This window comes from Pezoporus wallicus, unplaced genomic scaffold (genome assembly GCF_028554395.1).
Source record: "Pezoporus wallicus isolate ANWC-B61680 ecotype Strahan unplaced genomic scaffold, APGP_CSIRO_Pwel_v1 contig_2384, whole genome shotgun sequence".
Classification (NCBI taxonomy): domain Eukaryota; kingdom Metazoa; phylum Chordata; class Aves; order Psittaciformes; family Psittacidae; genus Pezoporus; species Pezoporus wallicus.
The window spans coordinates 1,888,537-1,908,736 of NW_026640488.1; the positions used below are offsets into that span (position 1 = coordinate 1,888,537).

The window sequence follows — 20,200 nt, forward strand, 5'->3', positions numbered from 1 at the left end:
TTATTATCTAAATATTTTCAACTGCAAAATTTTCAATAGAGTTGTTAAATGTCTCATTTTTTTTAAGCATCTCATGTTGGAAGACGGCAGAGTTAGCTCCCTGGCCCTTGTGGATTTGAATCTTAAAGTCCTTCCATTACTCCACAGAAGTCAAAAGGGTGCATAAATACACAGTATAACATAATCCATGGGATTCTTTTGGTAATTTCAGCCTTGGCAAGAAGAGACTACAGATACCCTTTCTCTTTAAGAGCGAGGAGTAAGGTAGCTTTGCAGTATTTTTTTCTTTACCAACTGAGTCCATATTCGAGCTTTGCCTACACAGAAAAGAACACTTGAGGAAATGCACTGAGTGGATGGAAATACTGGAAATGCTTTTTTGCTCTGATGAAACAGTATACTTTGTGAGCAAATTACCACAGACTACAAACACCAAGCTTAAAAGGTATTGATTACATTAAGCTGATAAATAGAGCAGGTACCGAAATAAAATAAATAGTTCTGTTCTTGGCACCTCTTGCTGTCTTGAACCAATAGCAAAGCAGGGCAGAAGTAACAGACGTTTTCCTCATTGGTTACAGATGGAGATCTCTTGTGTAAAACTGTAGCAAGTGGTATGTGGCAAAACCAGAGATCACATCTGTATCTCTTACCAGCATTAATGCCCAGTCCCACTAATGTTCCAATTTAGGACTGCTCTGTTATCGATTCCACTGCACACAAAACTGGATACCATAGCTTACCCCAGAAGTGAACCAATACATGCAGCAATTACAGGGAAAACTATAGAGGGGAAGTGTTTTTAAGTGGCCACCCTATGTCAGGCTAACACAGTGCTAAACAAAGGGTGAAACATGAGCTAAAACCCACAAGCCTCATTGTTTGCCCAGATTATCTGCTGATCCTTCCAATCCCTGTCTCAGACTGTCATGAACCATTCTTTTAGAAAATTTTCAATTGGTCATGGGAAAAGGGAGATTGTTTTTCCTTTAAGATGTTAACAATTGAAATACTAAACTGTACAGTACAAGATCATGGCCCTAATCTTTTCTAAGTGCTCTCTGGCCAGCTGTCAATCAAGCAATCAAACCCCTGGGAAGATGGGGCAGAGAGGGAGGGAGAAAAGATAACTGCTTGCACCTTTTTAAATACTTCATAAGACATATGATGTCCTGATTCCTATTTACGGAGCCACATTTATTCAAACAGACACAAAACAGACATAGCATCCTGTATGTATACATGGCACCTCTAAAGCTCTAGTTTTAAAACTCTACTTCAGTGTATCTTTTCTTATGGATAACACTTTAAATTCTTACCTGAATCTATTGAATATAACACAACACCGTTGTTTCCAGAATCAGGGTCTTTTGCGAAGACAGTGGTAATAAGTGTCCCTGGTGGCTGACCTTCCAAAACCTGTCATCAAGCGGTTTATAAATAATTTGGAGATACACATGGATAACAGTGAGTCTTAAAATAAATCCCTTGCCATAACGCAAGAGTTTAGCTGTTGCTCTGTTTTCCATTTCATTAATATTTACAGTAGTACAAAGAGCGTTTCAGGAACTGGTAAATAATCCAGCTCTAGCAATCTATAGTCTGCATATATTGCCAATTCAAAGCCTTTACCTGAGCAGACTCAGAGGTCAGAAATTAAAAGAGATTCTAGAGCACAACTAAATAAAATTACATGTATATATCCTCTACATCTAACAGTATAAAATCTTTTGTAATCATTTTGTAATCATTAATTCATATTTTGAAATTCCCAAATATATCCGAGTATCAGTGCAGGATTTCTGTTTCAGAGCACGGGGGATTTGGGCTCCTGCCACAGGGTGGTGCTCGGAGCAAGGCAGCGCATCCCGCCTGCAGCACCCACCTTCAGGTGCAGCCCGTGTCCCGGTGCCGCCTGAGGGAAGAAGGGCCTGTTGTCGTTGAGGTCCCTCACGGTGATGTACACGGCTGCTGTGGCATTGAGCCGCGGTGACCCGTGGTCGGTCACTAGCACGGTCAGCTGGTGGTGAGCTTGTTTTTCACGGTCCAGTGCAACCCAGTTTATGATTTCACCTGATGAACAAAAAAAAATGAAGGAGAAAGTGAGTTGGGTATTTATTATATGCTAGCAGTCATCTTACTACGTGCAATTACATACTTAACATGAAACAATGGTAAATGTCTTCTGATATATCTTACGGCTGACATTAAAAATTCAGCTTTCCAAGCTCCATTCCACAGAAGCACCCTGTCAGTCACTTTGCCCTTCTACTTTAGCACCATATTACTTTCTTTACTGCACAGTGGATGCCCCGGAGCAAAGGTATAAAACAGTACAAAACACTGTGCTGACCTTCCAAAGAAATTCATCTGGCCTTTTCTTCACCACACTTCAGGGCAGACAATATAGCAGCACAGGGTTTTAACTGCTGACAAATGGCCTTTATTACACCCACAGGTTAGGAAGCTCTCAACACAATGTCTCTATATTAATTAGGAACCCTTATGTCTCCTATATGTTCTAGAAAACCCAGTGAAAAAATCTGACCCAAACTTCTCTCCATTTGCTCAGCCATACTCGATATAGCTGTAGATTTGTGGTTGACCACAGTCCTTCACACAGATAACCATGTATTATTTTAAAATCTTCCACATTAACCCCTAGTACTCTATTTGCCTTTAAACTTCCATAAACGTACTCAACAGCAACCTGCTTTGAAAGGGCAATTTTATTTTGAGATTCATACAGAGAAATTCTGGGAAAGCCTATCCACTTCCCCTGAGCACAGGACATTTGTGAACAGGCATTTTAAATGGCGTATCTTTGCTGCTACATATCATTTTGCTAAACAGGATTATTTACAGTGCTGGGGTTCCTTCCAGGATTCCCTTCCTCTGGGCTCTCCATGCTGTGGTCAGTGGTGTTGAGCCATGTGGACAAAGTACCTATTACTAAGACATTTGGGATTCACTGCGGGGTACACCCTGTGCTGTGAAAAAATTTTCTCAGTCAATTTGATTTCTGTGGTGCCATGTACAACATGAACTCAGGTTTGAGGTAACTTACAGAACTTTCTGCAAATATCTTAAATCACTGTAACTGTCAAATGTCATAGTTACCATTACAGTTATTTATGGCTGATTTGCACTTTTCAACTGTACTTGATCACAGGCAATTAATTTCCTCATATGAACTACTAAAGTTGTAACTCAAAACTCCTTCTTTTAATTTGTTACAGTCAAACACTAAAACTTACAACCAAGTCACCAGAATGGAGTAATGAAAAAATCAAATCCTAAGGGTTAGCTCATTCTCCACGAACATGTATTAGATTTATTTCATTCCCCAAATTGTGAAGCTCTGAGTTAGGATATTCACATACCAACCCAAGAGATTCACAGTAGTTCCTGAAAGCTTTACACTTTACTCCCATTCCCTTAGGGAAGGCTGCTTTCCAAAAGCACTATGAAGCAGATCACAAATCATAAAATGCTACCTGTGTTGGAATTCATCTTGAAATACTTTCCATCAGATAAGAGGAAGTAGGAAAGTTGTCCATTTCTTCCAGAGTCTTTGTCAACAGCTGTAATGGTGCCAACCACACCCCTAGGAACTGGATTTTCCTCCATTTCAAAGAAGAAGCTCTCACGCATAAACACAGGAGGGTTATCATTTTCATCCAGGACATTAACTATTACCGATGTACTTGCATTTTGCCTGAGGTTTTCATCCTCAGAGGTGCTGACCAGGGCTCTAAAACTTAGTATCTGTGTACATTCATAGTTCAAATGTTTCCGAAGATAAAGCCAACCAGTATCAGAGTTGATTTCAAATGCAATAGAATCCGTGCTAGGCTCTAAGGAATATGTCAGCTTGGAGGTAACACTGTGTAGATCAAGTGAGTGGGCTTTAACCTGAAGGATTCTGGCTCCTGGAGAGGTAGCTTCACTGATTTCTACTTGATACACCAAGTTTTGAAAAACCAAAGTAGGGCCCATCTTCTGCTCTTCAATAATCACTGTCAACATCAGGAAAGAAGTCAGAGGAGGACTTCCACAGTCTTCAGCTGCTATATGCAGAGTATATTCCCTCTGCTTATCTGCAAACACTGTCCTGGTGAGGTTTACCACTCCAAGGCTTGGATCAATGCTAAATGGATTTGACTGCTTGCTTGCAATACTATATTTGATAGCCCCATTTAAGCCACTGTCTTTGTCTTCTGCATGAGCAATGTAGACAGCAGTGCCAGGAGGCTGGGTATGTGAAATAGTTACCTTATCAGATCTGGTAAGAAATACTGGGGGGTTGTCATTAATATCGATTACAGATATGTTGACCTGGGTGCTACTGTAGACAGGGGAGTTACCCAGCTGTGACTGAACGGTGAGCACCGCAACAGACTGAGTTTCATGGTCAAGCTGTTTTTGGGTGCGGATGACACCAAACTGGGGGTCAATAGAGAATTTTCCATGTGGATCACCAGAGGAAATTCTGTAAGAAACGGCTTCTAAAGAATCTAGAAAGGGAAATAACACAAAAACGTAAAAAAAAAAAAAAAAGAGGAAACAGATAACATTAATATTGGTAAGAACATATCTGTAAAGAATGCATGCTGTTAAATTCAGTGGAATAAATATAAGTTACACAAATGTTTATTTGACTTCTTTGGCCTTTTTACGCTTCCTTCTCCCTGCTGCTGGAGCTCTTCAGTAAAATGTGATTGTATATAGTTTGCCCATTTATGCAGCATTTGATTTTCATCTCACTGGTATGATAAAACTCTAGAGGGAAAATAGTATAATAGCCTCTTGGTTTTCTCTGATCTAAAATATAGAGAGTAACCCACATCTATAAATTAGTCTTATGTGATTAATTTCACTACACACTTCACTATATGAAGGAATGAAACAGCTGGCTGTTCTCTGAACAAACTTAATTTTACTGAACATACTGTTCATGGAAAACCATTGTTATTACTCTTATACATCAGACGCTACCTAAAGCAAAAGCTGTTTAAAGGTTCAGGCTTATTACAAAGGCCACTCTGCAGATGCTACCTCACCCTGAGGACAGTGGTCAATGCACTGTCCTTCCAAAAGGAGGAAAGTTAGTGAGGAGGACCTGACTAATTAAACTTACATAAAACCTCTGCCTCTACCACCTTACAAGTATAGAATCATCATTAAGTTGGTATGTGGACTTATGGCTCCCACTGTTCTGCATAGGAAACAAATATATATGGCTGTCAAGATTCTCTGAAGCTTCTGAATACTTTCTAGGCATGAGTATTGCTCTGAGATTTTTCTCACATGGCTAATGATTTAACAGAAGCCACACCATCATACAGATCCTTCCTCACACTTTCACAACATGCTCCCAGTCTCCCCACTTGCAATTACAGAAATCCACCTGGAAGAAACTGGAGGCAGTTGCCAACCCCCATGAACCACCAAGGAGAGTACCATGAATCTCAGTCTTTTCAAAAGGACATCCTGATACAGCAGCGATTACACCAGTTGCTGTAAACACCAACAGTAAATACTATTTAATGCTTGGCAGCCTGAATGAATAATATGAAAGCTTAAAAAAAATTACCTGCAGGTATTTACAGTTAATGGTCACATTAAAAAACTAACTTCAATGCAATCTCTGACTGAGCATGCAACTTACCTGGAGGCTCTCTGGCCTTTACAGTGCCAACTGGGCTGTTTTCAGGTGCATCTTCAGGAACAGAAAACGCATACCGGGATCTCTCAAATATGGCAGGGGCCAAAGCAGTCTGAAGGATGTTTACTGTGATGGCTGCATTGGTGGCAGAGGAAAGGCCACCCCCATCCCGTGCAGAAACGGTCAGGAAGAGCACAGAATGTGTCAGGTGGCCAAGAGCTGAGATCAGGTAAATACTTCCTGAAAGTACACAGAAATGCAAGAGCAATGAAATAAGTTAAAATTTAGCAGCCTGACAAAACAGTTTCAACATGAACTTCTACTCTTAGAGAAGGCCAGATAATGGACACTTTTTGTGTGGCTTCTAGGAAGCAGTCACTTGCTGTCTGATCACAAGTTTCTCATAAAATACCCTTTAATAGTAAATCCTAACATCTGATGAATTTGCAAGCTGCTAGCAATTACATTTTATATAAACTATATGAGATAAGTAATTATTTGAGAATACAATGCTCTGTCCAGAAATACAGCACTTTGGATGTCCCTTCCTCAAGATAAATATATTTTTCATCCTTTAACTGTGGTGAATGAGACTAGCTGTCTCCAAATACATTCTCTTCTGACTGCTAAAATAAATCTTTAGTAATATTAGATAATTATGCCCAATTTTCAAATACTCTCCATATAACTACAGAAACCCACATCTAACTATTATTACTTAAGATGGCAGTATGAGTAGAAAGAATGAACATGGCAGGAATCCTGTCCCATTCTTCTTCTATGAGTAAAAATTGCATGAACTTCAAAGAAAGCTTTGTTTGAGTGAAGACATCAGACTCAGCAATGAGAATTATATTCAAACCACAGGTCTCTACGGGATGTTCATAACGGTCCACAACAATTATCCAAAACTGATACTTGTTAATTGTTCTGTGACAGTCATACATTGTCCTTTGCAAGCAAATTAAGGATTTGTAAATGAAGATATAAACCCAAAAATAAATCATTAGCCTTCAGAGTACTATTAAATGTCTGGTCCAGGTGAAGTGAACATAACTAGTTAAAAATTTAGGGGTAAACACTAGATCGAAGGGTAATACAGCAGATCACAGTATGTTTGTGATTTCATAAACGGTACAACTAAATTATAACCTAAATTATAAATTAATTTATAATTAAATATTACAAATTATAACGTGAGGCACACAGCTGAAGACCAGGTGTTTACAGCCAGGTAAAAGATGGAATAAAGAAATGTAATTATGCCCTAGAGAGCATTAAAATTGGTTTATCTTATCCATTCCAGCATCTTCCCTATCACTCACCAGAAGGAAGAGCACTTAAACATTATTTGAGGTGGGAAAAATCCATCAACATTCTTTGGTGGTCACAAATGTTGCAGTACTATTTGTAAAGTAAGGTTTTGAACATGAAAATGAAGATGGGAGGTGACCAAATGCAAGAAAATTCTCAGCAATGACTGAGTTTAACTAAATATACACTAAACACTACAATTGCAGTATGCTAAGTAGTAAGGTCACAGTAAACTCAAGTGATTCAATAGGGACAATTTCTACATACCAACAGGTATTTTTAAGAACTCACCTACTCTTTTTCCTACAGTTCATACAGTTTTGTAGACACTGGTGAAGACACAAAACTTCTAGCAGCTCAGTAAAACCCAGCCTTTAAACTTTGAGCTACCTTTGTAATTTCCTGGCTCCTGAGACAGGTTTATTAGGAATGTTGTTTGGTATTCAAGTCAGACATTTAATTGTCCTATTTGTCAGACAGGGTAAAAATTTGGTTTAACTCAAAAGTGCCTTAGGAGAATCAGTGCATTATTCAACTACAATATATCCTCTCAAAATTTTGGTGAAGCCACAACACTAATTTGCTACAATACATTCTTAAGCAGAATAATGGAAAATATATAAAATCCTTATAAATACTCAAATACGCATGTGGTATACTTTCCAATTACACTGCCAGGACATTATGATAACAAACTGTGTCTTGACATGCTTAAAATGCATTCAAAGGGGCTTCAGGATGAAGGAAGAATACTTTCCACTACCAACAAATGTCACATTCCAGTATGACAAACCACAGTAAAAAACCAACAGAGCTACAGATGGATTCAGAATTCATTGCTGATCCAGCTCCTATTCCAATAACAGATGCACTTCCAAGACTCAACCTTATTTTGGCCTTTTTTAAATATTTTATTTTTTATCTTTTGATGATTGGGTTTTACATTTAGTTAGATATATACTTTCGCATTTCCTGAGGTAATCTGAGCAACTGTAGCTTGAAGGAAAAAGGGGTTTTGCCTTTTCTTTTCCAGAGGTTAAACATATAAACGTGGATTTTAAACACCGTTGCTGTCAAATCAAGTGAAACCAATCAAATGGACTGTTTTTTAGTAACTTGACTAATTGGGTATTTTTCTATTAACAAGGCAAAAAATATCTCATTCCCATTTTGGATACTTCAAGATGTGAAGAGTGGGAAATCTCCTACAGAAAATTATCATGTTGAAATTCTTACTCTCAAAGCAGTAACTAACTTCAGAATATCCCTTAGCAAAGAGGGGAGCAAATAGTGCTCCATTCCAGGAATGGTGACCTGGTGGAACAGACATATTTCAGAATCAAAATTCCTTCTCTGCTCATCTAGACAGATTACAGCACAGTCCATGCCAGATCAGCTACAGAGAGGAGACAGGGAAAAATACTGGTAAAAGATTCATTTTTTTTTCTGTGTCCTAGGGAGGAAAGGCAATAGTCAAGCACATCTCACCAACTTAGCCCTCTCCTGCGGGACCAGGGATGCCCTAAGAACAGTGGTAGATGACAGTAAAAAGTATCTGTCTTCCATATAGTTCTTTCCAGCCTCAAAACTGTAGTATGCAGGAAAGTTTATAACCCAGTTTGACTTTTAATTATATATATTCTGTTTCTTCCAACATTTGTAGGACTGGGCATTAGCTTTGCATCTGGCAATATATAACCCATACAGACATTGAGACAGCTCTACTGTATGTTGAGGAACATGACACATTAGGCTCTATTATGGCACTATATGACGGGAAAGAAGCTGTAGAACTAAGCAGCATCTGGGATCCTACTTTCTATGTGGTTAGGTAACAATGTGAGACTATGACTAAAATGAACAGCCATGACTGCTTGGGTGCAAAGCAGCTGCCAGCATACCTCGGAGCAGGCCGGCTAGGCATATTTGATCTGCTAAGGTACAGTGTAGGAGTTCCCCAGTACTACATTGCAAAGGCAGGAACAGAGGGCTAACTGCAAGAAGTATGTGGCAGGAACTAACTGTGTAAGTCACACACTTGGTGTGCGAAAACTCAAGGTATGTCTTGCTAAATAACAGGCTGAAGATGAGTCACAGGTTTTTTTTCTTTCCTGTTCTGTAATTAAGAAAATACGGTGTTTATTATTGTTATTACCATGGTCATTTGCAGCCTGCAATCTGTGGCTTCAGGAAACTTAAATGACAATTAGATCGCTGTGGTACAGAATATATTCTTCTATTACAAATATAACAGTTCATACAACAGTTTCTAGAAATGCTGACAACATAAAGGGAATAATGAGATGGCTCCTCTGTGAAGAACATTTTACCAAGACCAAAGCTCTCAGCAGGAGACCAAACAGACACAAATGTGGTTCCACTTTAAGAAGGCACTGTGTGAAAAATGCCACTTTCTTTCTTATAGCTTGGCTCCCCATATATATATATGGGCAATCTTATCTGCTGCCTTTAATAACATTTAATTCCCTTTTTCAAAATCTATTGTTTATGTTACTGCAGTGCCTTGAAAATGTAATTTCAAGTAATTTCTCATTGTGCACAAGAGAGAGCTGGAATCAATTGTGCGTCACAGGTGAACAATCATATAATTACATACCAGATGAAGCATTAACATCCAGCCTCACTTGCACCTTGGCAACCTCATTTTCTTGACTAGATCTGCATGGGTATAACTAACTGCAGATTCCAACCTTTACAAATCAAAAAACATGACACAGAGACTGCCCATCATGATTTACATACACATTTTAGATAGGATCTGCAATGCTTGCTGAAACTGCCACTGCAGGCCTTGCTCCAGGGCAGGTTAGCTCAGCACAGCCACACTGGAATTTACAGATGTTTTGCTGCAGAACAATCTGGGCTCACTGGCTAGCATAAATCGTTACAGTGGTTTCAGGGATTCAATGTACGGTGAGAGCTAGTACTAATAAAAGGCAAAATCATGACTGTCAAATCTTTGATCTCCTTCATGCTCTCTCAGTCACTATTACCTGCTACAGTACTAACTTCCAAGAAGTTCTTGCTCTCCGCTTTGTGCCTACTAACAATGAAAGATAAAAGAAGCCAGTGCTTGTGCAGAACATGCAAACACATTAGTGAAAGACAGGATTCTGCAGCACCTGCCATCTCCTGGTAATTCTGATGGGATTTGTTCTTATTTTTGTGGAGATGCACCCTACTCCACAGGTGAGTCAGCTGCCAAGGGCTGTTTCTCAACAGTTAAAGACAGGAGACAGGGGTACACATCTAATGATTCTCTTAAAATATGTATCTGATCATCTTCATGATCGTGTTCAGTCTTAACATTACAACAGCCTCTACCACCAAAGTAGGTTCACTCAGCATAAGCACTTTTTGTACAGCAGACATAATACTGGTTATCCCAATAGGATTTCTGCACATAGCCTCTAGCTGACCAATTTGAAAACCTGTTTTTCCATAGGGTCCTCATGGAACCAAAGCAAAAACCAGACCTACATTTATAGCTATTTGTAGGTAAACAAAATGTTTTCCATTAGTCAAGCACTGCAGAGGCAAAGATAAAAATCAGGACATACTAACTTCAGGACACTGGATTGCATAGAAATGTGTTCTTGCTTAAAAAGCTTCCAGTATTTTCTCATTGTTCATGAAATAAGAAGGCACTTTAGAACACAGCAAGAAGAACAAAATCAGCAACTATCAACAGTGTCCCCTAAGACCACGAAACTGAACGCCCTAACAACTTTAAATAACATCAGTGTTTATTCACCAAATATTCTATGATGGGTCAGCTGACGTGACCTGACACAGCTCAGACAGTGAGCAGATGGCAAAAAGTATGCACAGTTCATCACCCCAATTCACCTTCAAAGCTGGCAGCTGGACCTGCTGTTTAATACTATATGTCTGAGAGCTGCATGCAGTTAGGAGGTATAGACCTTGCATGAACATTAAAACCAGCATTGTTCTAGGGAAGAACAACAGTGTTTCTACTTGACATTTCCATTGAACTTTATCCGACTCATTGTCTATGCTCTAATCTTAGGTTGCCATTTAGGTTCCTGTTTTAGCTATCTACCTGTATTTAAAATGCACCTTTTTAAGTGAAGCTGCATTCTTGATGGTAACCATAACAACACTCTGCCAAATGCACTGTTTGAAGAGCTGGTTTAATAACTGTCAGGGGAAAGGAAAGAATTAATGAGGAATTACATTGTTATTTATAGTCTACCTGCTGTAATACACAGAGCTTCAGCTCATAACAAAAAGCTTTAAAAACTTAATTTTGATGGAATAAACACTGTGTTGCATTTCAGTGAATAAGACCATTTCAAGTCCAAAAGTATTTGGCATTTGAACGTTTTTCTAGTAATTTAATGATTCAACTGGTATCGATCTCTTTTCTACATTTGTATTTTACAGAAGCCTTATACCTTGCACCGGGGATGCTTTTGATAATGGCCCCTTGCTAGCAGATTTCTCTGCTAAACCCACAGTTTTCCTCTTAGAAAAGGAATTATAAATAAAATAGCTTAGTGCCTATAATCAATACTATATAAAGATACTGTGTTTAAGAGCAAGATTTTACTTAGCGTATGAAAGTCTATTCAAGAGTACTTCATCCAAATCTGACCAGGTTGGTAATCTTCAATATAAGAAACCAGTATCTGGATCTGTAAGCTAATGTACAGTTTTAACACTGCGGCTCTCTACTTTTAGAGCATTTTTTGTTATTTTAAATACTACAGGTTAGAAATAACTTTTGTGAGCAAATAAATATTCATCAACACACAAAACATTAATTTCTAATTAAGGCAACTCCGTTATTCACAAGCAGAATATCCACCTGAGCATCAGCCTCTCATGTTGAATGATTTTGTATTATCATAGAATCATAGAATAGTTAGGGTTGGAAACAACCTTAAGATCATCAAGTTCCAACCCCCCTGCCATGGGCAGGGACACCTCCCACGAAACCACGTCACTCAAGACTCTGTTCAACCTGGCCTTGAACACTGCCAGGGACGGAGCATTTACCATTTTTTTGGAAAACCCATTCCAGTGCCTCACCACCCTTACAGTAAAGAACTTCTTCCTCATATCTAATCTAAACTTCCCCTGGTTTAGCTTATACCCATTACCCAAGACTATGTTGGATGGAGCTTTGAGCAACCTGCTTGCCTTTGGCAGAGGGATTGGGACTAGGTGGTCTTTAAGGTCCCTTCCAACCCAGACCCTTTTATGAACTCAACTGGGTCCTTCTGGTCACCACAGCAATTGTTAAACTGAGGGATTTCAGTTTCTAGCTTACTTTGTAAATCTATTGCTTCATTTCCTATATTTTTAACATTCAAGTCAAATTAAATATTTTGTTTGATCCACTTCCTCCCATTTTTAATTTCAACATAAAACCGCCTCAGACTCTGAATGAATTCGTATTTGCTACATATCCTTCAGAATACTGTCAAATCTAACAGCTTCCCAAAAACTAATTTTCCATAGTACATATTTAAAGAAACCTGGAGATACTGAACCAACTGATTGTCATAATAATCCACTGTTGTCTCATTATTTCAGCCTACCACAAAACTCACAGGACAGGACTAGGGTTTGGTGGGGGTTTTGCTTAGTAGAATGTTAATGTTAATAATACAACGGAGTTTTTATGGCTCACCATAGGACATCAAAATTAAAACTTAATATAGAAAAACAAGTATTACTTTGATGTAGCTTTCTCTATATTAACTATTACATGTTTAAATAATTATTCCCTAACAAAAAAAAACCGACACCAGCCAAAATGCTAATTTGTCAGTAAAGCAGCATATAACCAAATAACATAATAGTAATGCAGAGCATGTTTGTTGTCTGACTGCATACAAAGAGAATGCTTCCACATAAAACATGAGTTTTAAAAAATCCCCAACCAAAAATCAAAGCATGCACCAATAACTGGGCAGGACTCTGGTCAGCTGAACTGCTGTATTTTCAAAGACAAAGGCAGAGCTTTCATAATACAGTCTACACTGCCACAGCATCCCACTAGGTCACCTTTGCTTGCTTAGCTTATTGAAGTTTTCCTAAAACATCTTTTTAACCAAGGACCTTTTCAATCAAGCTGACAGCCTGCAGATCCAAAAATAGCTCAGTGCACAACTCGACTGCCAATGTAACTGGAAATGCTATTTCTTTGAAGACACGGTACCAAATGATGCACGTTTCCAGCACAGATACAGAATGAAGCCTAATATAAGACCAGTAAGATACATTTGCTGTTCTCATATTAAGAGCATCACAAAACACATGCTCATCTTAATCCTCGTGAATTGATTTTCTGCCACTCCCTACTACATTCATTTTAACAGTCCAACAGTATGAAGGCATTTTGCCAAGGCTGTCTGCTCTCTTTGTGTGACCTGCCGCTTTCTTTTCTTTATGTTAACTGAGAACATGAAGTACATTAAATACATCTGCATTTAAGACTCGTATAGTCTCTATCCCAGGAAAGTGTTGATTGCCTGAACTTTACTGTACAAATCTCACATTACTTGTCTCCTCCAAAAGGGGAGGTTTGGGCATATTTTTTTTTTTTTTTTGCTTTTTTCCATTTTTCTTGTTAGCAGCCCACATCATCTGTGCAATGCCAAAGGAGTTCAGTCTCTGTCTCATCTGGTGTGTGCTTGTGTTTCTGAGATCTGGCATTGACTTAACTATAAGAAAAGGGGGTGGGCTAGAGTATTTTTGTAAATAATTTGCATTATATCTTGTACAATGAAACTCAAGTACACATGTCACCACACTATCGCGTGGTTGAGTTTTTGGCACATAGCCTGTAGGAATTCTTCTCTTTGTTGGTGGTCAATTCTATTGGATTTTATTCATAAAAGAAAAAAGAGATGCATACATTAAGAGCTGGCACTATGGGTGTTTTTATTGTGCTGTTCAACTGCACAACTTACTTTCAAGGCCAAAATCTGCACTCCAGCACTTAATACACAAAATTTTGTGTGCTTCAAGGAGAATATACCATTTCCTGTATTCTTTATGTTAGGTTTTTCATTAGATGAGATCTCAGTGAGGGTAAATGCCCACAAATTACTCAGCTAAGGCCACTAATTTTTCCTTTGTGACTTAACTCAAACAAAATCCTTCAAAGGTGAAAACTTAGTGAGCGAAAACAACGCCTCAGACATATTCCTCTGATTTGTAGCATTCTGAATATGCTACCCATTCCATATGAAAGATCAGAAATACAGTAACTGAAGAAACTGTATTTTTTTTAAAAAGTGGCCTCAAAACATTAAAAAATAAAACATTCCTAATTTTAAATGTTATTTATGCAAACCTCTTCATATGTTTAGCAAATGTAGTACATGCTGTATGAAAATGTCAAAAATAGTTTAAAAATAAACTATTTTTTCCTACGATACTATACAAGAACATCATAAATCATCATAAAAATTGCCTTGTTTTCTTTAGAAAAGATGCATCCCCATTTTACTTTGATGCACATTACAATCTGCTATATATTACGTTCTATAATACATGGAATTAAGCAAAGTTTGGAATTAAGCAAAGTTTGGATTTTTTTTTCCAAGAAGAAATCTTGGTATTTCAGCTTTTGTTTTCAACCTGCACTGTACTAAAAAAAAAGACAAAACTTTATCATGCATGGAAAATATCCTAAGATATGACTGTTAAACAACATTTCCATTTTCTTCAATACAACAAAACTTGTCAACATCTTTAACTAGAATGAATCTATTCTGGTGCTCTGAACCCAAAAGTTTATTTTAAGTCAGTTTGACATTAAACCACATTTACATATGGTGCCACAGTACAGTAATGGAAGCAGTACAGCACTAAACTTCACGCTGCCAAAGCAAGAAAAATGTATCAATGGAAGGACTGTTCTGCACAAGCTCTACACTTAATCTGTCTTTTTGTATCCATTGTCAGACACTGTTAAAGATGAGATGCTGGACTTAAATCTGTGGTTTGGCTAATGAGGTTAATAATTCTTACATTCTTAAATTTGTATGTCCATCAGATATATCCCTCCCTTTGTTTTTCTCCAATGGACTAAGCTCCTAGACTGCTCTGTATCTTTTACAGGACATTTTAGTTGCATGATACCATATGCTATTTAGTTAAAAAGAAATCAGAATGCATCCTAAAGGCAATAAATTATTTTTTAGCAAGTTAAAGTTTCCTCAGGGGGATATTCATTTTGTAGAAAAAGCTGTACTTCTGTGTCAAAAATAAATTTTTAATGCTAAAGTATTAGCATTAAAAATCCTCTTGCTAAAGCAGCTCTTGTAACAAGGCGTGTCTGTTGTACTCAGTATGTATTTTTTGGTATAAATAAGTAACAGATGTATTATGACAAAAGGTTGATCCAAGTATCTTCAAGTCAACAGAAGGATCTCCAAATTCCTCACTTTATTGGGTTTGTGTATAAAGGTTTTGGTAGTAGGGGACTGGCTTCTATGAGAAGTTGCCAGAAACTTCCCCCTTATGCAGTACAGCCAATGCCAGACAGCTCCAAGACAGACCTGATGCTGGCCAAGGCCAAGCAGTAAGTCAAGGGGTAATGGATATAAACTAAACCAGGGGAAGTTTAGATTAGATATAAGGAAGAAGTTCTTTACTGTGAGGGTGGTGAGGCACTGGATCAGGTTGCCCAAAGAAGTGGTAAATGCTCCATCCCTGCCAGCATTCAAAGCCAGGTTGGACAGAGTCTTGGGTGACATGGTCTAATGTGAGGTGTCCCTGCCCATGGCAGGGGGGTTGGAACAAGATGATCTTAAGGTCCTTTCCAACCATAACCTTTCTATGATTCTAAGCTAAGCCTGGAAAGAAGGGAGGGGTGGGAAGAAGGCGTTTTTTAGATCTAGTTTTATTTCTCATGATCCTACTCTGATTTAATTGGTAATAAACTAAATCAATTTCCCCAAGTTGAGTCTGTTTGTCCGTGAAGGTGAATGATCTCTCTCTGTCCTCATCCCGACCTATGAGCCTTTCATTATAATTTTTCTCCCCTGGCCAGCTGAGAAGAGTGACAGAGCATCTTTGGTGGGCACCTGGTGTCCAGCCACAGTCAACCCACCACACTCAACAGGAACATTCTCATTAAAATACAAAGGAGGAAGGGTATAGCATTTAATTTAGATAGGAAACACAGAAACACAAGCCTAAATATCTTACATAGTCAAAAGAAACAGAGAAGCTAAATTAAATGCTTATACTGCTGTAACACACACTATGTAAATGCTACCTTCTCCACATCCTTTTCATACAAGGTTTAAATCATCAACACCTTCAAACAAACATAAACCAATAGCTGCTGCCTTTTACTTAGCCTTCAGAGGAATTTTCTCTTCACACAGTGGCTAGCTAGGGGACTTGCTCTAAGAATATGAAACAGACCATTTACCTGAAGACTGACACATGAAGTCACCCTGGCCTAAAGTAATTTTCAAAGACTACTATTAGTTTTGTGGAGGTAAAAGAGCTTCCTTGAACCAGGGCTACAATAAGATGATAACCATTTTTTTTATCCAGCTCTCATGAAGGCCTTCAGTAAGATCAATGTAAAAATTAATTATGTGCCTTTGAGTGAAGGAAAATATTAATGCCTGTAACATAGTAAAAGTTTATAAATTCAGCTGTTAATCTCAAATTCTTAAAGTTAGCACTGCATAGGTTTTCTGCAACACTTGTGATTGTATCCTGTGACTTACATTTTGAATTACCTGCTGAGCTATAACTATAAATAGTTATAAAAAGCTGTCTTTCAGATAGCTTTTTAGGTAACAACAGGAAAATAAACAAACATAGCTCAAACAGTTTCTTAGCCAGAAGAGCTCTTCAACTTGCCCTGTTCTAATCAATTCATGAGTGCTGTTCATAGATCATGCATGGATCAGATATCTACAAAAGGAAATATAACGAAGCCAAGATGTTGTTTACACAAACACTAGAAACAAACGATAGCAAGAGTCACGAACTAGCAGAGGAACTGGTTTAGTTTCCTATCCATACATTTTTCTAGTTACACAGTTCTTTGAGTGTTTTTTCTTGTGGACATTCTATCATTAATCAAATTAAAAATACTTCATTTCATTTTTTTTCTCAAAGGAAAATACAACAAATGTTATTTATTTGTCCAAGGGCATATAAAAATAATAAATGCACGATATGAAAGCTAAAATAGCAAACAAATATTGTTAATAAAGGCTTGTTTAGAATTCAAAAAACTTTTAAATGGAATATCTATTTGCTTTATGAAAGGCTCTTCCTTCCCACTCCCATTGAATTTATTGATATACAACATCCAGATCACAGGGCTTGAAACAAATCATGCAGCCCCTTCAAGGAGTTTGAATGTGGCTTGACCTCATAATATTTCTGTATCAAAAGTACCACTCATATACTCTGTACATTCAGTGCTTGACCAGCTGATATATCCTATACTGTGAACTCAGTTCACTATGCAAAGCTAAAAGCTTTCTTGCTACAACCATACAATTGCTTTAACAAAACAGCCAGAAGCAAGCCACAGCATTGAACAATTTGTGTTCAGTTTTTTAATTTTTTATCCATTTCTCTTTTAAAAATGAAAATGTTAATGAGGCAAAAAAGTGAATTCTAAGTGCAGAACTCCAAAAACACCCACAAAGAAAACTACAGTGACACAAGTTTTCAAATCCGCAACCTGGATGCCATAAAATAGGAATTACATACGCCATGGAGTACATCATCATCTTGCATATGACTTTAATGTATCATAGTGTAATGTGACAAACAGTTAGCTACTGACTGATCCATATCTCATAATACTGAAAATGTCTCTGTCCACTTCTATATATAATGCTAAGTGCTATAGTGAACATAAGTCAAAAAAGTCTAATGCACTGGATTTCATTGCTCATTTCTAAATGCTCTATCAGTGAGAAAAATTAATTGTTTAAAAAATAAAACTTAGCAGTAAGGCAAGTTCATGGAAGACTCCAACACCATCATATCCTTTCAGGTTCTGTAATAATGAAAAAGCTGATAAACCACAATATATCATAATGCAAATAACCCCCCCCGTAGAACACATCAGTAACAAACTGCACGTCCACAAGATCAGAAAACCAAAGACAAAAGCTGTAATATGATCTTATTTGGCTTATGGGTTTGGGGATCCATGCCCTGAAGAATTCCTGTTGCTTGTCATTCTTGTCCATTGTCCTGTGTTCACAAAACGCAGCCCACATAATTAGATAAAGTTCCTTACATAACCTTCAGACTGGAGACACCTTTAAATCAAGCCATATATCAGAGAATATGAAGACAGCCTTAGCACAACAAGAACTGGGAAATGTCACTGTCCTAGCATGAAGTAAGGAGGAAGAGCTCAAAATCTCTGTCCCGTAGCAGCAAGGCACCTGCTTCACCTCACTATGAATACTGAACTGGTTTCGCAGCTGTTTAACCCACAAAGATGGCAGAACTTCTGTGTGACAAATAGGCAATTTTAATGTTTATAACGTGTATTTTTTTAAGAGTTTAAAAATCTTTCTGCTCGCCGATGACTGAGCCTAAGCACTGTTGTAGGTAGATGTGGAAGAATATAAAAGGAAACAGTGTATTCTTCAGAAAAAAAACCCTCCACACACCATTAATATTAATAAGTTAAAAATAATAGACACAGTCTGACCTCATGAATTACCCCGGAGATCTGATTAAGTGCAATCAGATTCAAAGCACTATGATGTCGGGAATAGTCTCTGACCTAAATGTTCTTCTCATCATGAAATGTCAGCAATAATGACCTCAAGCAACTTCACCCTGAATTTGGCCTGCCTTTGATAAAATACCATGACTGATCCACAGATAATAGCAACTTATAAACGTATATGGTCTTCATGATTGAGCATGACATTTTTTCCTATACAAAGTGCCAAAACTAGAAAAAAAGGCCATAAGGTCACAATCTGAGGAAGAAGCCTTTCAAAAGAGAGGACTGCTGCAAAGCCAGCACTGCCAGCATGATCTATACAGGCTCTCTCTGACAAGTCTGCTGGGGCAGTTTTAAAATGACCAGTTAAATGCCTGTGGAGATCCAGCTCCCTAATTATTGATTGACCTATGTATTTTTGGCATTAGTTATGCCCCCGAGAATCTGATTTGACAAGCAGTTAAAAGTCCTCTGTTAAGTAACTTCTGAAATAGCCAAGACAAGCAGACCGACTTCCTAAGAAGATTAGTTTCTTCTGTTCATCAGAATATTTTGGAGATCATGTAAGAAAGTGAAAATAGACACCATTTTGAAAGAATAGAGCCTTCCAACATTTTGTATGCCAAACAGCTAATACATACACACATACGACAGCCCTAAATATTCTTATAACATATAAAATAATCCTCTGTACCATGACCATCACAAAACAAAACCACTGATTAGGATACATTCATATGGAAAGGCTGGCTCTCAAGTAAAATGGTAGCCGCAGTTTAGATACCCTCTCTCTGAAAGGTGTGGTGGACATTTATAAATACACTGCTCTTGTTCTTTCTAGCTGATCTTGATAAGTATCTTAAAGTTAGAAAGCAGACTACAGGGGCTGCTTTATGGCCTTGGGAAAAATAATTCAATCTGTGAGATTCACCCATCTTCAAAACCATTCAACCAGGTTTGCTTTTACCATAGTTGTTTTCTTGCTCTCTTCATCACTCCTTCATTGAATCTCTCCAGAAACCAGAAGAACAAAGAGCCACATCATGAAGCAAAACACAGAAAAAGATATTTACAAAGCTAATCACTGAGTCAAGCAGGGAGGCAGCTGGACATTATGACTGAGCAGAATGGGGACTTATTCTAGCACAGTGTGAGGAAAGAAGATTATGACAGAAAGAGAGAGATGAAATGAAAGCATTTTGAAGGGTCTTTTATTGCTCCTCAAGAGTAAGACCTAAACATTTCAGGAATTCAAATGTTATTACAAAAAAATAAAGTTTTTATTATTTCTTACAATTTTGAATATATTTACGGCTGAAAATAGAGGGTAAGTGGTATACTGCTTGTTCTGTGTTGTAATGGCATGTACTATGTTTCCCATTCTCCTATTTGTTTCAGTGAATGCAAAGGTTTTATTTTAAACCTAAATCCTCCAACTTCCTCTAGAATTATTTTCGATTAGGATATAAATTTCAACTGTATGA

At 37.8% G+C, this 20,200-nt stretch overlaps 1 protein-coding gene across 2 annotated transcripts in view; it reads right to left on the reverse strand.

Moving 5' to 3' along the window:
• The window catches only part of DCHS2 (dachsous cadherin-related 2), a 111,980-nt gene that overhangs the window by 39,784 nt on the left and 51,996 nt on the right, over positions 1-20,200 (reverse strand). For both annotated transcript variants that reach the window (XM_057419073.1, XM_057419072.1), the window contains exons 4-7: positions 5,672-5,908; positions 3,498-4,517; positions 1,886-2,073; positions 1,320-1,419 (exon numbers count right to left, since the gene is read on the reverse strand). In XM_057419073.1, the coding sequence (XP_057275056.1) occupies positions 1,320-1,419; positions 1,886-2,073; positions 3,498-4,517; positions 5,672-5,908 (1,545 nt within the window). The remainder of the gene's footprint in view (positions 1-1,319; positions 1,420-1,885; positions 2,074-3,497; positions 4,518-5,671; positions 5,909-20,200) is intronic.